The following is a 22,336-nucleotide window of genomic DNA, read 5'->3' as shown; positions in this document are numbered from 1 at the left end:
CCTCCCTCTCCCGACCTCACGGACCGCACAGAGGCACGGGGCAGAGGAGCAGGAGGCCGCGGGTAGCCGGACTTGAGCTGCTACCTGGCCCTCGGGCTGCCTCCCTGGGTGACCTGGGCTGGACACTTACCTCTCTGAGCCTCAGTTTCCACATCTATAATGACAGTTGTTGTGACCTACTTTCCACGCGAGAATGTGCAAGGAGATATTGAGCGTGAAAGGCAACTAGCAAGGGCTGTGCGCCAGTCAGACAAGGAAGCAGGAGGTGGCCCTTCCAGCCTCGAGGTGGTCCGGGGCCTCTCGCGCACCCCCTGCTCCACCTGTTGGAGGGAGGCCTTGCATCAGGAATTGATCCAAATGCTCCAGGGACGACTTATTTATAAGCCTCTGGCCCCTCTGGACTTATTTATAGTAACCTAATATTTTGTTTTTATCAATGAATGTGTTTATTAAATCTTAGATTAAATTTTATTCCTCTGCTTCCCCAGGAGCCTCCCAGCAGGATTGCCAGGTTCAATGAATAAAAACACAGGAGGCCCAATTCCATCTGAATTTCATATAAATGACACACTTGTTCAGTATGAACCCCAGGTATGTCCCTGACCCCTGGGTCAGCCACATGTAACCCACCGGGTGACCTCGAGCTTCCCACTGTCCACACACACACACACACACACACACACTATAGCACATTAGATAATATTCTTGATTGGCTTTTATGTGAGTATTAGAACCGGGCGACATCAAATTCTAGAATAAATGCTCTGAGGGGTTGAAAAAAGGAGGTTGGTTTAAAAGACAGAAATGGGCTGAAAGAGAAAGAGGAAAGAACAAAAAGCAGATCAGCCCATACATCCTACGTAACTATTAGAAAACACCTGAGTTGACTTTTTCCCCCCAAAAAGGGAGATGAAAAAATAAAGCAGGCATTGGCAATCTCTTCCTCGTCACCCACATACCTGCTTGCCAGGTCTATTTCTAGGCCTTTCTCTGAGCAGAATCTGAGTTATGAGTAATGAAGAAATAGGAAACTCTAAGTCGATCTAATTTTAAAAACAGGAATGTGGGCCAATTGGAATGCCCAAAGTTTAATTATAGGTAAAAGAAATGGATGTAGCTATCTTAAGCCAGGGAGGATTTAATACAGGAAATTGGGTTCTTGTGGGGCTGGAGGAGGGGACCCCAGATCTGATTCACCAGGAAGCTCACCTCTTCTATCCTCAGAAGGGTAAGAAGTTAGGAAGCCACTGCTCAGAGGGTGGGCCCTGGGTGTCCTCTCTTGGCTGACACAACATGCAGGAGACACCAGAACCATGCTGACCGTGTGAGGTCTGTCCTGGCAAAACACGAAAACCCCAGGACGCCACAGAATCCCTGCCTGGGCCCAGAGCTCCCTGTCACACAGCCCACCAGCACCTTCGGCCACCGCTGTGTCCCGTGCCTCTGGGGTTCATGCCCTCTACCCACTTGCTGTGAGTGACAGTTGACATGCAGGACGCCAAACCTAGTAGCCTGGCTCTCAGGACTCAGGTCACCAGCAGAAATAGGAGCAGCCGAAATTAGGCCTCTGCTCCCTTCCGGTTTCCATGTGTTACATGGTAGCATCGAATTGGTGGAAACTGAGTTACACTGGAACCCTGGCTGTAAGGGGATTGGGGTGTACTTTTAATTTTCCAATCCAAATAGTTGGGGAAGATCTACTAAAATATTGATTTTGAAACATTTTCGACCACCACTCAAAATACTTCTTCTTTTGCAACCCCCTCCATGTGAGATAAGTTTAATTAAAGACATGTGTTTTTTTTCTTAATTTAAATTTTTTATGGGTGTATTATAATTATACACAGTAGTAGGATGTATTGTGCCCTATTTGGACGTGCACTTAACAGTTTGTCCAGTCTCTTCTTCATCTGTGCACGGTACTCGATTTCCTCTCATCAGCCTCGTCCTTCCTATGCTATTCCACTTCATCAGGTTGTTCTAGTCCCTTCTCTTATCCTACTTAAGAAGGTTACTGGTAAAGACTCACCAAATTGCAAGCCCTGGTGAGCAGGAGGGTGGACTGTGCGTTGAGCTGGCCCTTGAGCTGGGTCTTTGGACATGAGGGACAGCAGCACAGAGACAGCAGAGAAAGGCCCGGGGACAAAGCTGCCTGCGGTGTTCAATGCCGAGACCCAGAGATGGGGAAAGAGGAGTTTGAACGCTGTTTTTTTAAACCTTAGGATTTTCTTGAGAAACTCCAGTATAAATAAAATGGCCTTCCCTTTGGCTGTGTTGCTGCCCAATGAACCCAACAGGGACCCAGCTGACACTGCCCACGTGTGCTCCCAGGGGAGGGATACGGGTCAGGCTTCTTCCGGGAACTTTGCATTCAGGCCTCTTTACCGTAGCTGACCTCCAAAGCACATCTAGGAGGTCGGGTTCTGAGGAGGCTGGAGAAGAGAAACTCTGCGACCAGCCCCTGGCACCCCACACCCCCAGCTCTGGGGTATTTTTAGGCTGTGAGTCACCACCTGTGGGGAGCTGAGCCACACTCCATCCACTCCTCCTCCCACTCCCAAGGTTACTGAGCCCCTGTCACAGGGCCTCGTGGGCCTCCCACACCTCCAAGCCCCCACCAAGGCTTCCTTTCCACATGGCTGCCCTGTTGTTGTCTAGGTGGTGACTCAGCCACACGTACTGCACAGACAATATATCAATCCTCCTTACAAAAATCAGAGCATTGCAGATAATAATAGTTAGCCTGTGTCGGTGCTTAGGAGTGCTGGGAATGTACTAGAAAATGCTTAAAAACTGATTCTAAAAGGAAACAAAGAAAGAGAAAGGAAGGAAGGAAGGAAGAAAGAAAGAAAGACAGCCCTCATTTGTAGTATTTGCTGAACCCCATTGTATAAATGTACCACCGCCTCCACCGGCCAGGGGATTTCGAACCACCCACAAATATTCTGACCTGGAACAGGGAAGAGATGCCCAACACGTCCAAAGCTCTACTGAAACCTGTGTGCACAAAAGTGTCTGAGGTGCTTGGTATTATTATCATCCTTCTTTTGAAGGTGAAGAAGTTGAGATTCAACGAGATTAAGTACTTTGCCCAATGTCACACGGCTAATAAGCTGCAGAGACAGGCTTTAAACCCAAGTAGTCTGTCAGAATCCGTGGTGTTAACTGGCCTTTCAAATAAAGAGAAAGCCCCTTTGAGCCTTCTTTATCTCCCCAGATGGAGCCCTATCACCTGTTGCCTGGGAATCTTTCAGATATTATTTGTTGAGTCTTAAGTGACACGATACTTACACATGTTGTTCTACAACTTATCTTTTCACTGAAAAATAGGTCATAGCCTTTTTCACATTCTGTTTCATTATTGAAGAGCATGAATATGTCATTAGTTATTTGGAAGTTATTGGCTGGTGGATGGAGAGGTGTGTCCAGGTTTTGCTCTTGTATTCAATGTTGCAATGGACATCTTTGTGCATGCCTCCTGGACCCCATCAGGAGCTCCCCTTACAAAACTTGTGAGAAAGTACAGGGCTGGGGCTAGGGATGTGGCTCAAGTGGTAGCGCGCTCGCCTGGCATGCGTGCGGCCTGGGTTCGATCCTCAGCACCACATACAAACAAAGATGTTGTGTCTGCCGAAAACTAAAAAATAAATATTAAAAAATTAAAAAAAAAAGAAAGAAAGTACAGGGCTGCTTCCCAGGCTTCAGATGGCAGGTGCCTGTGAGCTGGTGTGGCAGACAGCCACAGTCAGCCCACCTCGTGGAACTCATACCCTGCGCTGTTGAACGTGAGCAGACCTCGTCCTGGTTCTGGCTAATCAAATATGACAGAAGCGATGGTATGTCACTTCTGGGACTAGGGTAAATAAAATCAGAAGGTCTATCACACTCTCCTGTGCTTTCTTCATGGCTTGCATGCCCCTCCGGGTGGAGGGACGTGGGACCTGCCTGTCGTCTGTATACCACCTGCCCAGCACCCCACACGTTCGGAGATTGTAATCTCCAAACCCTACAATTTGGCGGAGGCGTCCTTGTGTCGGCATGATGGATTGTTAACTCCATCTCTGGCCCCTCTCTCCTCCCTGGAGGGTGGATGGGGTTGAACGTACCAAGCTCCTGACCAGGGCTTGCCCATCTGATGACATCACCATCGCCCAGGAAAATCCACAGGATCTGAGAGCTGCGTCAGGAACCGAGGTCTAAGACCCAACATAAGAACAAAAGATTCTCCCAGCACCGTGTTCTACAAGGGTCTCGAAGCTGTAAGTCAGGAACTGGGGGCAGAGACATATAGATCTTTTAATTTCACACACTGGACGAATGTGTCTTCCTCCTAGGGACTTCCAGTCTGCGCTGTGCTTGGGACAGAAAGAAAATGCCTTGGGTGCAGGTCACCTAGAAGAGCTGACAGTAGGAGCCCCACAGCCTGCATGGGAACTGGGAGCCCCAAGTTGAGGTGGGTGGGGCTCCCAAGCAGCTTCCCCCCCAAGTGTACTGGGAAGACTGTAAGATCGGGAGCAGGAAGTTCTGTGTTTACGTCCAGTGCCCCACTTAGTAGTCACATGACATTGAACAGCTCACTGCCTCCAGAGCCTCATGCTCCTTCCCTTCCAACGATGATAACGGAACTTCCCTCCCACCCATGTGAAGAGCAGCTCCCGGCCGCACACGCCTGGCTTCCACGACCACCCGTTCATTCCTCAGCTGGGACTTACCGAGCGTCCCCGTGCACCAAGCCCTGAGCTAGGGTCCGGGATACACCCGCTCCTCCAGGGCCACATTCTAGAAGAGAAGGGGCTGCAAAGGCCTCAGAAAATGAACCAGGTGGCTGCGTCTAGAGGGTGAGGGGAGTGCCACCAGGGGCCAAGCGCAGCCTCAGGCTGGGGAAGGAGCAGCGAAGCCCTCTCTGAGGAGAGGTGGGGACGTCATGTGGATGGGGACCTGGAGGACGAGCAGCCCTGCAGAGAAGGAGAAGGAACCTTCCAGGCAGAAGACTCGGAGTACAAGGGCACCAGGCCGAGGAAGGCTGATGCTTTGGAAGGCTGAAGAGAGGAAGGGGAAGTGGTTACACAGCTGGTCTGAGGCCCTGACTCCTCAAGAGCCCCCCAGACCACCTGCTGGGCGTCAGGCCCAGGAAGGCCAAGGCTGACCCTGACCCCAGCCTGCCGCCCACAGTCTCGCACTTGGTTTCAGCATCTTCTGTCTCTCTGGCCTAGAGACAGAGAACGCGGGCTGGACCCGCTGTGTGGGGCCACCTGCTTCCCCTTCCTTCCCAGTAGCCCTCTGAGGTAGCCAAAGTCCTTACTGCGCCCATTTTATAGATGAGAAACCTGTAGTTCCGAGAGGGTGATGTGATTACCCAGAGTCACCGTGGTAAAATTAACTTTTCTGCTGCCTAAGGAAGACTCCCAGACTCCCAGAGAAGTAAGATGGGTCCGGGGCCCTCATTTCCCTTGTCTGAAATGGGGCGCTAGCCCTGGGGTCCCCCAGTTGGAGACCTTGAGGTGTCCAAGGACTTGGAAACGCAGCAGCCTCGGGCGCCCTCTGCTGGCTGCCATAGGACCATCCCAGGGCTTGCTTCCCACGGGTGGGCAGGGCCAGGTCTCCGCCCCTTTTCCCAGCTTCACTTGGTAGGGGGACTCGTGGGGTAAGGACTGAGGAAGGGAGTGCTGCTGTCACTGGTTCAGCGGCCCCCACCCTGCCTCAGCAGTCCTGGAAGGTGAGCCATGAGGTAGTTATGGGAGATGGAGATCCGTCTCAGCTCAGGTTAACGTAGCTCCTGCGCCTAGACAAGGCTAATGTACTTAACAATGCAAAGTATATAATTAAAACCTTGTGTCTACTGTGGTGGACCCGACCCTGCACATCCTGCAGGGAAGCCACACGTTGAGGCTGCTCCTTCCCCTGTGTCCCAGCTGGTTTGGTCAACAGCACAGGAGGCCGTCTCTGACCCCAACACAGCGCAGTGGAAGGACATGCATTATGGAATCAGTTGTGTTAAGATACAAATCCCAGCTCCAGCTCTGCCACTTTTTAGCTTTGTGACTTTCATGTCACCTTCTGAGGCCTACTGTCTCATCTATAAAATAGGGATCAGGAAGGTGCTTTTCTAGTGGACATTTGTTATTTTTGTCTGTCTGGCAAATTTCCCCATGCCATTCAGCGTTTTCTTCAGAGAAACAAGTGCTGCGGTTCCACCACTACCCACTTCATGTAACCTGGTGCCCAGCCCCAGCACCTTGCCATCTCTTGTACATGGGTCTCACTAATTCTAGTTCCCCAGATGCCAAGACGAGGACAAGCCCATCCAGGAGCCTGGAGCACAGAATTTAAGGGGCACCCACTCTCACATACCCTGGGGCTCTAGGCTCTCACTCTCAGGGTGGAGAAGTCCATCCCACAGGGAGTGGTGTCCCATTAAAATTGCACCGAGGGCCCTACCTTATCTTCTCCTAAGCCTAGCACTGGTCCCCGTTTCCTTGGTTACAGTGACCAGTCTAACCCACGACAGCCCAGTTAGAGATCTTTCCTGAGAAAATATGTAGGTTCTAGGACAAAAAATTAATTTCTTTCTCCCTAGTTTGCAAGCCAATAAGGCAGTAACCCTAGAACTTTTGTGCTCTCTTCATGTACAGAAAGCTTGCAAGAAGAGAGGACAAGGCACACAGGGAGGACAGAGGGAGTCCTGTCAACACATCTGAGTTCCTGGGTCCAGCCTGCCCAGGCCAGCACTGCTCCCATCCCTCCTGGTTCTATGAGCCGATTTGTTTTGTCTCATCTAATCTGGGTTGTGTTTCTGTCACTCACGACCAAAGAATCCTGACGAACGAAACCTAAGGCAAGAATCGCGGGAGATCAAATCAGGTGGTGCGGGCACAGCAGGGCGCAACGTGTTTTCCCAACGCACCCAAATCTCCCTGCCGAGGCACTTGGGTCTTGTTTCCTGCCAGTGTGACTGGGGCTGGGGGGCGGAATCTACCAGGGCTACCCTGACAGGCAGGAAGGGGGTGCTGTGAAGCTGTGGGAGAAGCACGGGAAGGGGAAGGAGTGAGACTCAAAGACCAAGCCCTGAGGCCCACGCTGTCTGGATCCTTGCAAAGAGAATGTCCAGCCCCGATCACTCGGCCCAAGGGTAGCAGGTGATGGTGGAGGTCCTAGCAGGAAACTCGGGTGTACTGGGGAGAACTCACACGTGGTCCACACAGATGGTTCCCTGCCCAGCACCGCTCCCTGCCCCCAGCCCACATTCTTAGTGGCTTCCCCCTGTGGAAGTGGGACATTCCCGCTGTCTGCCTCCCTGATAGCTAACATCCAAAAGGAAACTGCCCTTGATGTCCTCAAACATGATTTCAAGTGCATCTGAGGCTTGGTACTCACGAGGGGATTTGTTTGCAGGAAAAATTAAAGAAGCCAAGGATGGAGGAGGGGCAGGACGGGAAGAATCTGAGCTTCTGATCTCATCATTTAGCTGTGAGCTCAACCAGCCCCGCTGTGGCCCTACTCCAGAGTCCTTGTTCAACTGAGAACATAGGACATCCCCCTTTTAAAAAATAAATTTTAAAAATTGAGAATAGCTTTAGATCTTCCAAAAATTATTAAAATAGTAGAGAGCTCCTCTGCACCCCAATCCACTTTCCCCTGAGAGAGCTCTCTTATTCTAATATGGTACGATTGCTATAATGAGTATTAATGCTTACTATTTAAAAACATTAACACTTTGTTCAGATTCCTTTGATTTTGATCTGCAATCCTTTTTAAGTACCAGGATCCCACCCAGAGTGCCACATGACATTTCGCTGTCCTGTCCTTAGGTTCCTAGGGCCGTGACATTTTTCTCAGACTTTCCTTGTTTTTGATCATCGAGGCAGTTTTGAGGTGTAGACTCTCCCTCCGTGGAGACTCATCTGATGTTTTTCTTGCGATTAGATGAGACTTTTTTTGCCCAGGAAAACCACAGAGGTGAACTGCCCCTCTCATCACATCATTTTGAAGGTACACACTGTCCTCGATTATCTAGCTGAGACAGTGGTTGTCAGAACTTTTTGCTGCTGTAAAACAGACCTCTTTCCTTCTCTTCATACTTCTTTTTCTGGAAGGAAGTCACCAGGCACAGCCCACACTGGGCAGTGGGCAGGTGTGCTCTACCTCGTTGAGGGAGAAGTAGTTACATAAATTACTCAAAATTCTTTTGCATGTGAGATTTGTCTATTCATTCCTAATTATTTAGTCATTTATTTATATCTGTATGAACTTGTGGGTATTTATCTTATACTCTATGTCATAACCTAATACTATTCTATTTTGTTACTCAAATCGTTCTAGCTTTGGCAGTTGGGGGCTCCCTCAGTTGGCTCACACGTTCTTCGACATAGCCCCATCAGCACGAGCGTTTTTAAGATACTATTCCCGTCACTACAAGGTGCTGGAGGCTCATCTTGTATATTCCTGCCCCAGGATTCAGCCAGTAGGATTCCTGACTCATTTCTCTGGTCAATGGTATTAGAAAAGAAGATCTGAGTGCTAGGTCTGATCATTGCCATTGGAGAGGGCCCTGTTCCTAAGCCATTTTAAATCAAGTATTTGGTTATTTGTGCTGAAAGCTCCATAACTTATTGTCACGATATCTGGTGAATGCGGTAAAAAATACAACTCAGGAGTTGAGCAGAGTAAATGTCTTTGTAGAGTGTCCTAAACAACACTACCAAACATCCTTTGTTTCCATAATGGCATATATGGGCTCCAGAAGGGCCTCTGTTCCCTTGGGGGAAGTGGGGCGAGGTGACTGCTGGGAGACACTGTATCAGGAGCCTCATTGCAGGGAGGCATGAAGATATCTTGTATCCAAGGTCCAAGTACGGGTCAAATGGCACTCCCCACTCAACCAGCCCCTCGGGAGATCTGAAGCACCTGTAAGTGCCTAAAGGGAAGCTCTGTCAGCAAGGGAATTGTCTTGAACTTGTCTGAAAGCAAACACTGTGCCTTTCTTGTAATGAACAAAAAGACCAGAAGTTAAATCAGTGATCAATGCCCAGTAGAGGTGAAGATTTTTCCTGTTTTTTTAAACACCTTTTAAACTGAAGCCTACCATGTTCCAGTAGATTCAAGTCTCTTATGAATTCATTTATAGATATTCTATTAAGGGAAATTGTCTCACCCCAACTAGACTGAGGTTGGGACAGGGGCGGGGCAGATGCTCAGTGAACTTGTGGACTAAATAATCCAGTTCTGGAATTAAGAAAAGAGGTGAGAAAAGAGCTACCCCAAGGGGATAGGGCAGTGGGGTGATCTGCGTACCCAGAATGCCCGACTTCCCTCCTGAAAAGCCTTTTGATGACTGCATCGAGTTCCAACCTAGAATTCAGCACCAGGGAACTCTGGACAGCTCTGAGGTCTACTGTGAAAGCTTTCTTCTGGCCTTAAATGAGGGCTGGTCTTCCAGGTCAGACCTTCTCCGTAAACCAGACCTTGTTTTCCAACTGATTCTGTCCTATCCTAACACGAGGAACTAAGCTAGAATTATTCTTTTCTTTCTCCTCCTTCATTGGACCTATCCCAATTTTTCTTTCTCTTGAGTCTTGTATAATGTTATTGCATGTGTTCAGACATTAGGGAGTAGGGAGAGTGGGATTTATATCACAGTGACTGTAATCACAAATATATTCACCCTTGTATTGGTTACCTGCATGCCATGATTTTATCAGCATCACTTAACGGAAATCTCTGAAGCATGGAGATGAGTTCGGTTATGATTCCCATATCAGAAATGAGGAAATGATTTTTAGAGAGCATAGTTGATGGATTGGAACAAATTTTCAGCACCTACTACGTGCAGGCAGGAAGCCAGGCCCCATGGAAAGCAGCCTTCCTGCCTTTGTGAAGCTTAGTGTGGTCCTGCCTTCAGGAAGCTTCCGCCGGTGCAGAAAAGCATCCATCCATCCCCTCATTCCACTACCATCACGCGCCTTTCTGGGCCAGGCAGAGAGCCAACGGTTCTTAACCAGCTAGGTCCTCTGGAGCCTGGGGAGGGCCTGGGCTTCGTGGCTGCCAACCCGTAACCCCAGTCCCCATTACTGCTGGTAATTGCTAGCCAGCACCTGGCTGTCCTCTGCATGCGCCCCAACACCTCAGCACAGCAGCCTAGGTCACTCGAGAGGCTTCCACTCATTTATCTCCTGGGCCTCAGTCCTAACAGCCCACAGTAGGGCTGGCCACTGGCTTTCTCTGCTGCGGTGTCCTGTGGGGCCTGGCATCAAGGGACCAACATCTCCAGCTAAACGCTGCTGTCAGACCTGCCTGTGGACAGGCCGGGAGGGTGGGAAAGAGAAGTCAAAAAAAAAAAAAAAAAAGGCTCCAAGACGCAAGCTGGAGTGTGAGCCACGACTCAGCCGACACTTACCAAGTGCCTAGTGGTCAGGTGCTCCGCTGAACATATGAGAACAGCAGTCCTCCTCTCCTCCCTCTCTTTATGTGGGGTCAGGGAGCAGCCGTCAGCTCTGAACCAGGTCCCGCCTAAACCTCACCCTTCCCCATCCTCCCGTCCTTGTGTTGATGGCTTCAGACCCAGCGATGTGTCCAGCTTCCAGGGGAGACTCCATGAGCCGTTTGTAGGGCTGACGTGGCCCTGGCTGCACCTTAGTGGGGTCAGGGCCTCTGCTCCCCTTTCCCAGCCGGTCCTACCCACTACTCTCAAGTGATGCAGGTGGAGAAAGGTGTCTGCCTTCAGCCACAGTGGGGACTAGGAGGCACCTGCCTGACCTACGCGGAGCCTGAGCCCCCAGGTCCTCTGCTCTGACCACGTTTCTAGGACCACCCAACCTGACAGTGTGAGGAAGGGGACAGCGAATGCCTCCAGAACTAGCCTCCCTTCCAGGCAGGGTGCCCAGGTGTCAATTTAAGGAATTTGTCACGACCCCTCCTCAAAGTCATCTACCACTGCTTATTCTCGGTGGACGCCTCAGCTCACTGTCGGTGCCCATCTCGGTGCCCCAGGTAAGCATGGCCTCCTCCGGCGAGGCACGGTGCCTGGGGAGAAGCAGTGTGGACGATGATGTCTTGAAAGCTTCTTCTCTGAAAGGAGGGGATGGGTACCAAAAGGGAAGGGAACACTGACAGGTGAGAAGACGGGTACAAAGGGAAATTAGAGTGTGGCTGGGAGGGGGCTCTCTTGGTGGCCCAGATTGCTATATGACTTGGGCAAAGCCCTGGGGCATGATGGGTTCCTTTGGGGACTCCATTTCCCATTAACGATGGCTCAGGAAAAATTCAGAGACACCTCACAAAGTAAGAGAGTTGACTGTGTCAAGAGCAGATTTCGAGTTGAGGGTCAGAGAGAGGAAAATCCATGGGTCCATCTCAGGGCACCTGTCCGGTGGTCATTGTGGGTCTGAGCTCTGGGTCCTTGCCATATCTGGGTCCAGCCATTGACCCAGCATGATGGTAGCCAGGTCACTTATTCGGGTGTCCACTGTGCCTGCGTTTCCCAGGACGGCCCCAATGTTGGCACTGCAAGTCCTGCGTCTTCCTGTCTATGAAGCAGGACCCGACATTATGCGTAGCCCACAGCCTGGTTCCGAGGATGGACTTTATAGGGCACAGAAGTGCCTGCTCCTAGCCAGCCTAACACAGATGCTGCCTGCTTCTGAATGTCTTCCCCTGGCGCCCACTCTTGCCTTCGCGATTCTCACCACCATTTGTTGCTCCACCTGTGACCATCCATATCCTGGGGTCTCCTCACCAGACACTAAGTGGGAGGTTCCATGAAGGCAAAGCTCATGTCTCGCCTCTTCACCAGTGCATCCCAAAGACCAGAGCAGGGCCCGGCACATAGTAGGTACGCCAGATATCTGCTGGATGCATTAATGAATGGATAATAATGGAGAACAACCTCAATCCTAAGACCCGAGACTTTTGGCTAAGACCTGGATACTGGTTTAGGGAAGGTTCAAGGTGAAGACTGACTCATTGGGTCCTGTGGTTGCTGGTAACAAAGTTTCTCTAAAAAGTCAAAAGAGGAATTATTGGGGTTGGAAAGAATCAGAATCAGCTGGAGATCCAGTTAGCTGGAAATAACGGGCAGAACGAATGTCAGAATGAGTTTCACATTCTGCTCAGGACTCAAACTTGAATTTATGGTATGCTTGTTTGGATCATGTTCCTGCACCTTAACCAGGAGTAAGGTGAGCAACTCATTGGACCATCCTCCTATAACTTCCCTCAACAGTTGTGCAGATTGGGCACTGCTCAAATCCAGTAGGTAACACTTAAGCACCATCTAATGGGGTTGTGCAGTGCGTAGTCTGTGAGAGCATGTGTGGCGGACCTGAGTGGGAGTTGGGTGGTTCCCCAAAGGACATGTGTTTGTGGTCAGAAAGAGAAGGTATGAACATCAGGGGAAACAGAAAAAAGAAGAAAAAAAAGATGCCCCCTACAAATGAGTTGGCCCAAGTTAACAGCAGCAGGAGAGGTGACATTATTTGATGTATCAGCAAGATCTAGGCCTTCCTGGTCCTTCCTCTGCGCTTTCCTCAGCCGGACCTTCTGCACTTGGTAGCTTCGGACCCTGAGCCCTCTCAGTGGCGCCTGCTGACCCGCAACAGCGTCCTTGCAGAGCTGGCCCGTGTGGTGCTGCCCTCCGGTGGCCACCGTGGAGACTGCATGACCCAGCGTCCCGGGCTGGCTGCGGTTTTACTCTCATCTTTCTCCTCCCGGCTTCCTGGCCTCCGCAATCCCTCTTCTCCTCCTTCCTCTTTCTTCTCCCTCCCCTCTCCTTCTCCATTCTTGTTCCTCCTCCTTTTCTCACCCAGGGCTGGACATTCCATTGTTCCCCTCTGGTATCCAACCCCACCCACATCTTTCTCTGGCCTGGAACTTGTGTCCTCCGTCACTATGTGGCCGGGTCTACCAGTTGTCTGTGAAGTGTGATTGCCAGGGAACAGACACATGGGAACTTGAGGGAAGGGAACAATGCCATTAGCTGAGCTACTGTGCTGACCCCCCACTCCCACCCCTACCCCCAATTTCTCTTTTTAAAAAAAAAGGCATTTACCTGCCTGGCTTACCTAAGTGGGATGTGTCACGTCCCTCAGAAAATTACCTGTTATCTGCAGGAGAAATCCAGCCCCCAAATGCCCATTTAAAAGAACACGTGTCACCCTGCAGTGGAGGGATTTTTGCAACCTTTACACAGACTCCATCCCAGAACTCAAGGAGATAAGGAAATTCCCACTAACCATAAAACCTATAAGAACAGGTTCCCATTAGAACTGATCGGCATGGGCCAAAGTGACCTCGAGTTGTCATGCACCTCGGAGACTTGATAGTCTGATGTCATCCTACTGACAATCAAAAATCAAGAGGTGCTCCTGGGTGGCTCTCTCTGGAAACTTCCCTGGGATCTCAATCAAATCAGAGATCAGGAGGAATATGCCATGCTTCTCCTGAGGGACCCACTGTCCCTTGAGAGTGTCCCCCTTTCCCTTTTCCTAACCTTCTAAGAATCTCATGCCTGTTACTCTGAGCAACATGTCTGAGATCTTTCTGGCCTGATTGCAAGAACCGGGGGCCAGAAAGATCACAGGGCCCCTGTGCTGCCTCGGCCTGTGGGCTCCAGTACCCTGTGACAGGCTGAATGACCCCACACTGGGCGGTGTAAGCAGCAGCATTTGTCATTCTCTCTTGTGGTTCTGGAGGTCAGCTGGAAGGTGTCTGCCCTCAGGGTCTTTCATGCAGTCTCAGGCAGGTGGTGGCCAGGTCACCTTGAGGCCTTTCTACCTAAGTAGGGGGTGATCTGTGTTGGCTGAAGCCTGAACCCTAGCTGGGGATTTAGCCACACCTGCGCGTGGCCTCTCATGGGACAACTGGATTCTAAGACTGAGCACCCCGACAGCTGACGGACACTCGTTACCTTTTTGCCCAAGCCTTGAAGTTGCTGAGCATCATTCCCACTGTATTCTGCAGGCAGTCACAAAGGTCCACTCAGGTTCAAGGCAGGGGACAGAGTCCACCTTTTGGTTGAGGGGGTGTTGGAGGGCCTGATTCTGGACCCTCGTGGAGGATGCTTACCTTGTTCACTGGGTAGCAGGGAAGTCCTAACAGAACACCGTGTTGGGGACAGAGTGCTGTTGGAACCTGGGCAGGCGCCATTTCCCTGCTCCTTTGACAGGCGCAAGGCCAGCCTGCATGGCAGTTTCTAGACTCATGCTGTCTGGACTCCTGTGAGGTGCCGTGCCGTGTATCACCTGTGGCCTATCATGACTGTTATGTGTGAATTGGCACATACCCACCATAAAAGCTATCGCTGCCCAACAAAGCAGACGCCGTTCTCTGAGACCATCTCCGGAGGCTTTCAAGCTCCGCAGTCGGTGTGGAAGGGCAGGCCCTCGGCAGGGTGGAGAGAGGAAGAGGGATGGGAGACCCTGTCATGGCATCCTTGGAGAATACGCCCTGCTCCAGCATCTCAAACAAGACACCAGTGGCCAGCGTGGCCTTCACAGCCCTCCCCTGCAGTCCCCACCAGAGCTCGGGTTCTGGTCGGACAAAACGCCTCGCTGTGGCCTCTGCACACGGCCGCCTTTCTCCAGGGCACCTCTCTTCACCTTGGGCTCTAGGTTCTAATCTGTCAGGCCTCAACTTAGACGTCCACACCTCCTCCAGGCCTCTCTGAACCCACACCCAGGGCAGGCGGCCCGCTCCTCTGTGCGTCCCCCAACCCCCAGCACTTGTCTGGCCTGTCCTGCAGGAGGCTGCCACCCCTCTAGCCAGGCCCCATTTCTGCTCGTCACAGCCCATCAGCAGTAACTCTAGAAGGTTTGAATTCAGGGCCCCACCATTGTCCATCCTGGGAACAGAGGACGCTGAAGCTTCAAAGAAGCAGAGATCATTCCAGAACTCTGACCTGAACCTTGATAGGAAAGGAGGGAATCAGGGCCCAGGCTCCCGAGATCTGAGCCGGTAGGCATTCCAGGAGAGGCAGCTGGTGTGTGTGACAGATGTCTTTCAGAGGAGAGGCCATGATACACCCAAACTCAGAAGGACCCCCAAAGTGGGAGGCGCGACTTTCTCCTCCCTGCTTGCTTCAGCTCCGGAATGTGTCTCAGTCCTCCTCACCTCACCTGGGCTGAGGGTGACCACTCTTTGAAGGTCTTCCCCCTTCCCTGCACCTGTCCTCTGGGCACGGGTGCAGGGTGACTTCCCAGAATCAGCTCTTCAGTCTGCAGACAGAACCAGCCCCAGACAGAGGCGGCTCCTTGGAGACACACACTGCACCGTCAACCAAGCACTTAGGGCAGCGGCAAGTGTTTTTATCAAGTGTCTCGTCCATGACACGCAGGTGCGGGGGATCTCATTAAGGAAATCTGGAACCTTAAATTCTTATATTAAAAGGGAAGAAGAATTTTGAAAATAAAAACGAGCTGTGTCTAACTCAAGTCTGTCAAATAAGAACAGAAAAAAACCTAAAATAATAAGGAAGAATTGAATATAGATTTTAAAAGTCAAGGAGATAGAAAATTTGGCCAAACCAAAAGCCAGATTTTTAAAAATACTAAAGGAAATGTACAAGTTTCTAGATATAATGACAAAGGAATTAAGAACAGAGGGCCCTCTCACCTCCCTCTCCCAAAATTTAGGGATGGAAGATTGGTCTTGTCCACAGATTCACAGAGGATATAAAAGCTTTCAAAATAATTTCATAAGTAATTTTGTATAATTGATTTTGTTAGGTTTTTAAAAATTTTAATTGACATGTAATTCTTGTACATATTTATGAGGTACAGGTAATTTGAAAGCTTAGTTGGAATGGACAGGAATCTACAAAAATATAAGTGAAATGATGAGGAACAGAATTCTAAATGTAGGGCTGAGGTTGTAGCTTAGCGGTAGAGCACACACCTAGCATGCATGAGGCACTGGATTCGATCCTCAGCACACCACATAAAAAATAAATAAAATAAATGTATTGTGTCCACCTATAATTAAAAAGTAAATATTTTAAAAAAAAAGAATTCTAAATGTAGGGCTGCGGTTGTAGCTTAGCGGTAGAGCACTCACCTAGCACGTGCAGGGCCCTGGATTCAATCCTCAGCACCACATAAAATAAATAAGTGAAGTATTATGCCCCACTACAACTAAAAAATAAACATTTTTAAAAATGAATTCTAAATGTATCTACAAATAGAGTAAAACACTAGGCCTAGAAAATCTGACAGGTGTATTCTAGGTGCATAAAATCAGTATTTAGGAAACTCCTTCAAGGAAGAACAAACAAGGAGTGCTCTCAACTCAGCTTACGGTCTGTGTAGCTGCAACACTGAAGCCTGTCAAAGACCGAAATATTTTTACCTATAAATAAATATTTTTAAACATGAGTCACTCATAAACGAATGTTTATTGATATGCTAGAATCTGCATAAGATTCGCTCTCTCTGCTGTGGATTCAGTACATGGATTTCTACTCTTCCAAGATGTAGTTTGGTTACACTGCCCAAATATCTCTGAAGACAGATGTATATATACATATACCCACATGAAAATGCAGTCACGCATAACCTAGAAACTAGGAGAGAAGCTGAAGAGGTATCTTCACAGCCCCCAGTAGCAAGTAATCCTATGGACACCTTGGCTTCAGGCTTCTGACCTTGGCACTGTGGGGCAATACTTTTCTGTTGTTTAAGCCACTCAGTTTGTGGTACTTTGTTACAGCAGCTCTCATAAACTAATACAAAAGGCAAGCTAGAAGAAAGAATGATTTGAGGACAGACAGAAGTTAATGAAAACTGCTAGAGAAATTTTTAAAAGGAAAAGACAACATCAAAACCTAAACTTGCCATATACTTAGGCCTGTAAGTAATAAATATTAAATATTTATTCCGGTCTTTTCTTCAGTGCTTATCTCAGTGGGGATTTGTATGTGTAAATTCTATTCCCTCTCTTTTTATGCGAGTGTGTACACACACACAATTTGAAATTCAAATTCAATTAAGTTAAGAATGCCTTATTTTCTTTCTCATCCTGTGTATCATTCATATGCAAAAAAATAGAAAACCTACTCATTTTATTTCTTCATAGAGGAAATGATACAGATCCACAGGGGAAAGTCTCTCTTCTCCCTGAGTGATCTCACATCCCATGGATTATCGTTATGACATTTGGGGCATGCCTTTTCTTAATTTTATATAAATTGATGCCGTCATACCTATGTCTTTTAAAGATGGATAGCTTTATCAAAACATACATATGCAAAAGAATTATGCTTTATGTATTTGTTTTCTATTTGTTTTATTTCACCTAAGATTATATTGAAGGCATTTTTAATTGGATAACAACATATACACACCTATTCTTTCCTAGTGCTGGCATAGCATTTCATTGTGTTCCTTATGAATACATAATGAACTTATGTATTCATTCCCCACCAGTGTACATTTATACAGTATCTTTTTAATACTCTAAGCAGTGTTCCAGGCTGGGGACATAGCTCAGTGGTAGACGCACAAGGCCCTGGGTTCAATCCCTAGCACCACCAAAAAAAAAAAAAAAGTAAACAATGTTGCAAGCAAATCTTTATGAAAGTATCTTTGTGAATATAACTGGTATGCTGAAAAAGCACATCTTGAAAAACAATTTTTAAAAAGCAAACTTCAGGGTTCTGCTACAGTACTTTTTTTGGAGGAAGCTCCCCATGGATTAAAAACTCAGCAGGATCTGTGGCTTTTATGCTACCTTTTAGGTAACTGGCAGATCTAGAGTCACTTAGCGTAAGCCCAGTGTCTATTTGGCAGTTAGAATGTCAGAGACCTGGATATTAACTCAGCAGTCTTCATTCAAAGCGGATGCAGGAAGGGAACTTCAGCTCCGTAATCTCCAACTCAAATCTTCACCTGCCTCCTTCTCTGGTTGAAAATAAAATGTTAGGAAAAGAAGGAAGAGGACAGTATGCAGTGTGGCCCACCGTGTTATGTAAACATGCTCACACTCACACCTTCGGGGTTAGAGGATTTGGGAGATGATTCCAGGAAGCAGGAATGAGGGGCTGGGAGGATGCATGAATGGTGCCAAGCTGACATGAAGGTGTGTCATTAAGGCCACTGCTGTAGACCTCAGCGTTGGATTCTGCCTGAAACTCTGAGAAGCATGCAGAATGTTGCCAGAATTGTCTCCTGAAGGCCTGGACTGAGGACATTTATTCATCACTGAGTTTCCAACAGACTGTACCCTTCCCTCTCAGACCCCAAACCTCTATTTTACCAGAGTGTGAAGGGTAGGGATGGAAAACACAGACTCTGCAAGTGGGAGTGAGGGGGACAGGGGTTAGTCCTGTTGCCACTCCTGCTTTCCCAGCTGCTGGGGATAGGACATCATATGTCAGCCATTGGTTCAATGACACGCCACATCCTGGGGGACAGCACCCTAAGCTCTCAGGGTGTGATTCCAAAACCTGCCTTAGCAGAGCCTTTAATAAGCCGACCATGTCGCTTAGGATGGCTCTTTAGCTGACGCCTTATATGGCAGAACTAGTGGGTCCCTAGAGGGCCATATGCAGCAGCTGTTGAGGAACTGCAACCTTGCACTGCACTAAGAGATTAAAACCTATGAGCTAAGACCTCTGTCACAGGGACGCAAACCTTATTACTATTATGCACTTAGGCTGATGTCACTTGTCACTTTGAGACTTGAGTTTCACATGGCTGTGACTCCCCCTGCTTCAAGCCGCCATTCTGGGAGCTGCTCTCTAGAATGGCTCAGGAGGCAAGGAACCAAGTCCTGCCAATGACCATGTGAGCAACCCGGGAAGCTGACCTTTCTGGAGCTGGCCTTGATGTCACAACAGGCACAGCTGACCCCTTGAGTTCAGTCAGAGATCCCAAAACACAGAACCCACCTAAGCCATGTCAAAATGCCTCACCCCCAGAAACTCTGAAATAATAAATATCAGTGTGTTAAGCCACTGAGTTTGGGGGCAGTTTATTATACAGCAATAAATCATTAACGAAACCAGCTAATGCAAGAAAAATGGTAAGTCAGTCAGAAATCACACATCAAAAAGAGAAATCCCATCGCCTGTTATCTCCCTTCCCAGAAATGACTGTGCCCTATAACTGGTCCAATTTTTAATACTTTAACAATAGTAGGATCCTAAAGGTATATGTTTAGGATAATGCTTTTAATAAACATAAAGGAAATCTTAGCTTTATAACCTCAATTGGTTTTTGGTTTGCTTGTTTGTTTGTTTTGATTTGGGTTGTTGGGGTTTGGTTGTTGTTTTTGTTTTGTTTTTTAATTTGGTTGATGCCAGGAATGCCCTACCATTGAACTGCATCCCCATACCTTTTTATTCTTTATTTTATTTTGACACAGGGTCTTACTAAGTCATCCAAGCTAGCCTTGAACTTGTGATCTTTCTGCCTCAGCATTCTGAGTATGTGGGACTGAGGCCTCTGTACCCAGCATCAATTGTTTTTATATGGCAATGAAAACAAGTTAAAAGGAAATCCCCAATTACAACAGCAGCAGAACATTTGAAATATCGAGAACTTGAATAAGTGGACATTTATTTTATGTTCCTTGATGAATAAGAAATTTTATTTTTTAAGTGAAATTCCAATAAGAATAATGTACATTTTAGTACATAAAGTGTTTTCTCTTCCTTTGCCTTCTGTTTTTCTTAATAGAATATTTAAGATACATCCAGAAAATTTTAGGGAAAGCAGAATAATGTTAGTATATATGAAATTAGTTTAGTTTAAAATAATTAAGTGCTGGCTCCTTATAGGATCCTGTGTGGACAAAACATTTTCAAGAACTTAGGTGACATCTCAAAGCAGTGCATAACAAATGAGGTTATCAATAAATCATATTAAGACAAACAGCTATAACTGAAAATGTGAATATTATACCCATAATTCACATGGTACATCAAATAAATCTAAAACAGCTATCAGGCCTTCTATCTTAAACTATACATTACTGTGGACATGCAGATTGATTCTCTCCACCTTTTTATTACTGTTAGGATTAAAATCATTATGAGGAACTTTTTTGATATACATATTTTCATACTGATTCAACTATTTCTTTGAGATATTCATAGAAGATGAGTTGCTGGAATAAAAAGGGCATATAATATCCAACTTGGGTACAGAATGTCTCCTAGAAATGTAACAGGAATTATACTCCCACTCAGCCTCTCTGGGAGCAAACTTTTTCCAAATTCATGACAACACTTTATTATTCTTTTTAATCCTTGCCAAGCAAGTCTGCCAAAAAAAATTCATATGGAATTTAAAAGATCATTTTTTGCATTTATTGCCTGTAGTATTACTGGCTGTTGCTTCATATAAGTAACTCTGGCTCAAGTACAATTATTCCGTATTAATTGTGTCTTTCATGTTCTACTCCATCTCTTTCAAAATAATTCAGATTCTAATCCTTACTAATTTCTAAAGGAGCTGTTAATAAATTGAGCCTTTTGTAATTCTTACTTATATTTTCTCCATTAAGTTGGCTTTTGAATCTTCTTCCTGAAGTAAGGGTTTGTTTGTTTGTTTGTTTTTTTCAGTTTTTAACAGTCAAATTTACCAACCATTTCATCTACATTTTTGCTTAAGGCATCCTATCTTCTATACCTGAGGATGCAAAAAAAAATTACTTAATCTGATATTCTGCTTTTTAAATTTCAGCTTGTATAGCTATACAAACAACCTTTACTATAATTTGCAAAGTGAGAGTTTAATTTTTTACTCCAAATGTTTGGGGAATTGTGTCGCATGATTTTTCAATAATCCATTTAACAAAAAGTCTCTCTTGTTGATTTAGAATGGCATATTTTCATATAAGTTTTCATAAGTAATCATTTGTTGATGGATAACAAAATACTCCCCCACACACAGTTTATGTGCCTAAAACAAAAAAAATGCATTATTTCTTGCACTCTGTATATTTACTTGGATCAACTGGGTAGTTTTCCATGTGATTTCATCAGGAGCCAAGGTCATCTAGGGACTTCCCTGTCCTCTATGTTCAAAATGGCTCCACTTATTTTGTCTGATTTCTTTGTGTGGTAGCCAAAGGCGAGGCATAGCTGGTTGCAGGGACAGATAGGTCTCTCTTTCTCTAGGTGGTCTCTGAACCTTTCTTTCTACTCTTGGTCTATCCTCTTGGTCTCTAACAGGGAAGCTGGATTTCTTATGCAATGTGGAAGAACTCTCCAAAGGGCAAAGCTGAAGCTGCCAGAGCTTCTTAGGTCTAATTTTCTAAAACTGGTAGCGTCCTTTCCAATGCATTCCCTTGTCAAAGGGAGTCACAACATCAGTTGAATTCAACACAAGAAGGAAAATATGCAAGTCTTGAATACTTGGAAGTTTGGTCCATTGAGGGCCACTTTTGGAGACTAGCAACCACAGTTACTTTTATTTCTTTTCTGGAATTTGACAGTAATATATAGCTTTCATGCCTTCCAATGAGTAAAGTAACATACAGCTTTATTTATTCAACATGTATACAACACATTCATCGTTGTCCTCCTGGCGGAACATTTTCCATATATATTCGTGTTACACGTGAGGTAACTGATATTGTTAAAATATATTGACATGATATTTTTATTAAAATAAACCATAAATTGTGATTTCCCCTCCTGTAAAACTGTCAGAAGGGCATCTAATGTTAAACTCAGGCATCTGGGCATTGGGATCACGGCTATTAGATTGTTTTCTTCAGCGATATTTGTAGATACTCTGATTTATCTTCCATTTGCAGCCGGTTCTTGTGTTTTCTGGGAAGCCGGCCATTACTTTTTATTCCCTGGAGTAAACCCTGCAGGTCCTTCCTGTTTTCTTTACACACTGTTGGAGTTTCTTCCAGTCTGTAATTTCCCTTTCTCATCCACAGCCATCGGGGAGACTGACACGAAGCTCTTCTCTTTAAATTCGTGGTTCACAGCTGTCAACCGAGAGTGGGGGACAAGCACGCCCGCTCCTCGAGGGACCTCTCCATCTCGGGGCGGCGGCCGCGGCGCCTTGTGGGTAATGTGGTCCCGGAAGGGCGGAGAGCGCCGTGTGGAGAACCCTGGGAAGGGAAGCCCGGCGGCTTCGGCTGCGCACGCGCCGCTTCCGGCCTCTACCTGCACGCCCTTCCGGTTCTCCGGCTCTTCCGTGGGAGGGTCGTAGAGCCTCAGCCTTCCCGCGTCCTGGCGTCAACTTGGCCTGGGGCGGAGTGACAGCAACGCGGGTGTGCCCGCAAGTTAGAGGAAGGGCTGGCGGCGCGCCCAGAGCACGCGGGGGTCGGAGGGGAAGGTGGGGCCGGGCGCAGCAGGCCTCGGGTGTGCGAGGTGCAGGCGCGCCCC

The 22,336-nt window shown here is 47.4% G+C and overlaps 1 protein-coding gene across 1 annotated transcript in view; it reads left to right on the top strand.

Moving 5' to 3' along the window:
- LOC107136149 (osteoclast stimulatory transmembrane protein) overlaps positions 1–22,160 on the top strand; it is a 29,409-nt gene extending 7,249 nt beyond the window's left edge. The window contains exons 4-5 of the mRNA XM_048811934.1: positions 12,526–12,631; positions 21,883–22,160. Of these exons, the coding sequence (XP_048667891.1) occupies positions 12,526–12,631; positions 21,883–22,160 (384 nt within the window). The remainder of the gene's footprint in view (positions 1–12,525; positions 12,632–21,882) is intronic.
- The last annotated feature ends 176 nt before the right edge of the window (positions 22,161–22,336 follow it).

This window comes from Marmota marmota, unplaced genomic scaffold, assembly GCF_001458135.2.
Source record: "Marmota marmota marmota unplaced genomic scaffold, marMar, whole genome shotgun sequence".
NCBI classification, from domain to species: domain Eukaryota; kingdom Metazoa; phylum Chordata; class Mammalia; order Rodentia; family Sciuridae; genus Marmota; species Marmota marmota.
The sequence above is the reverse complement of the archived record's forward strand: the minus strand, read 5'-3'. Positions and strand labels throughout refer to the sequence as shown.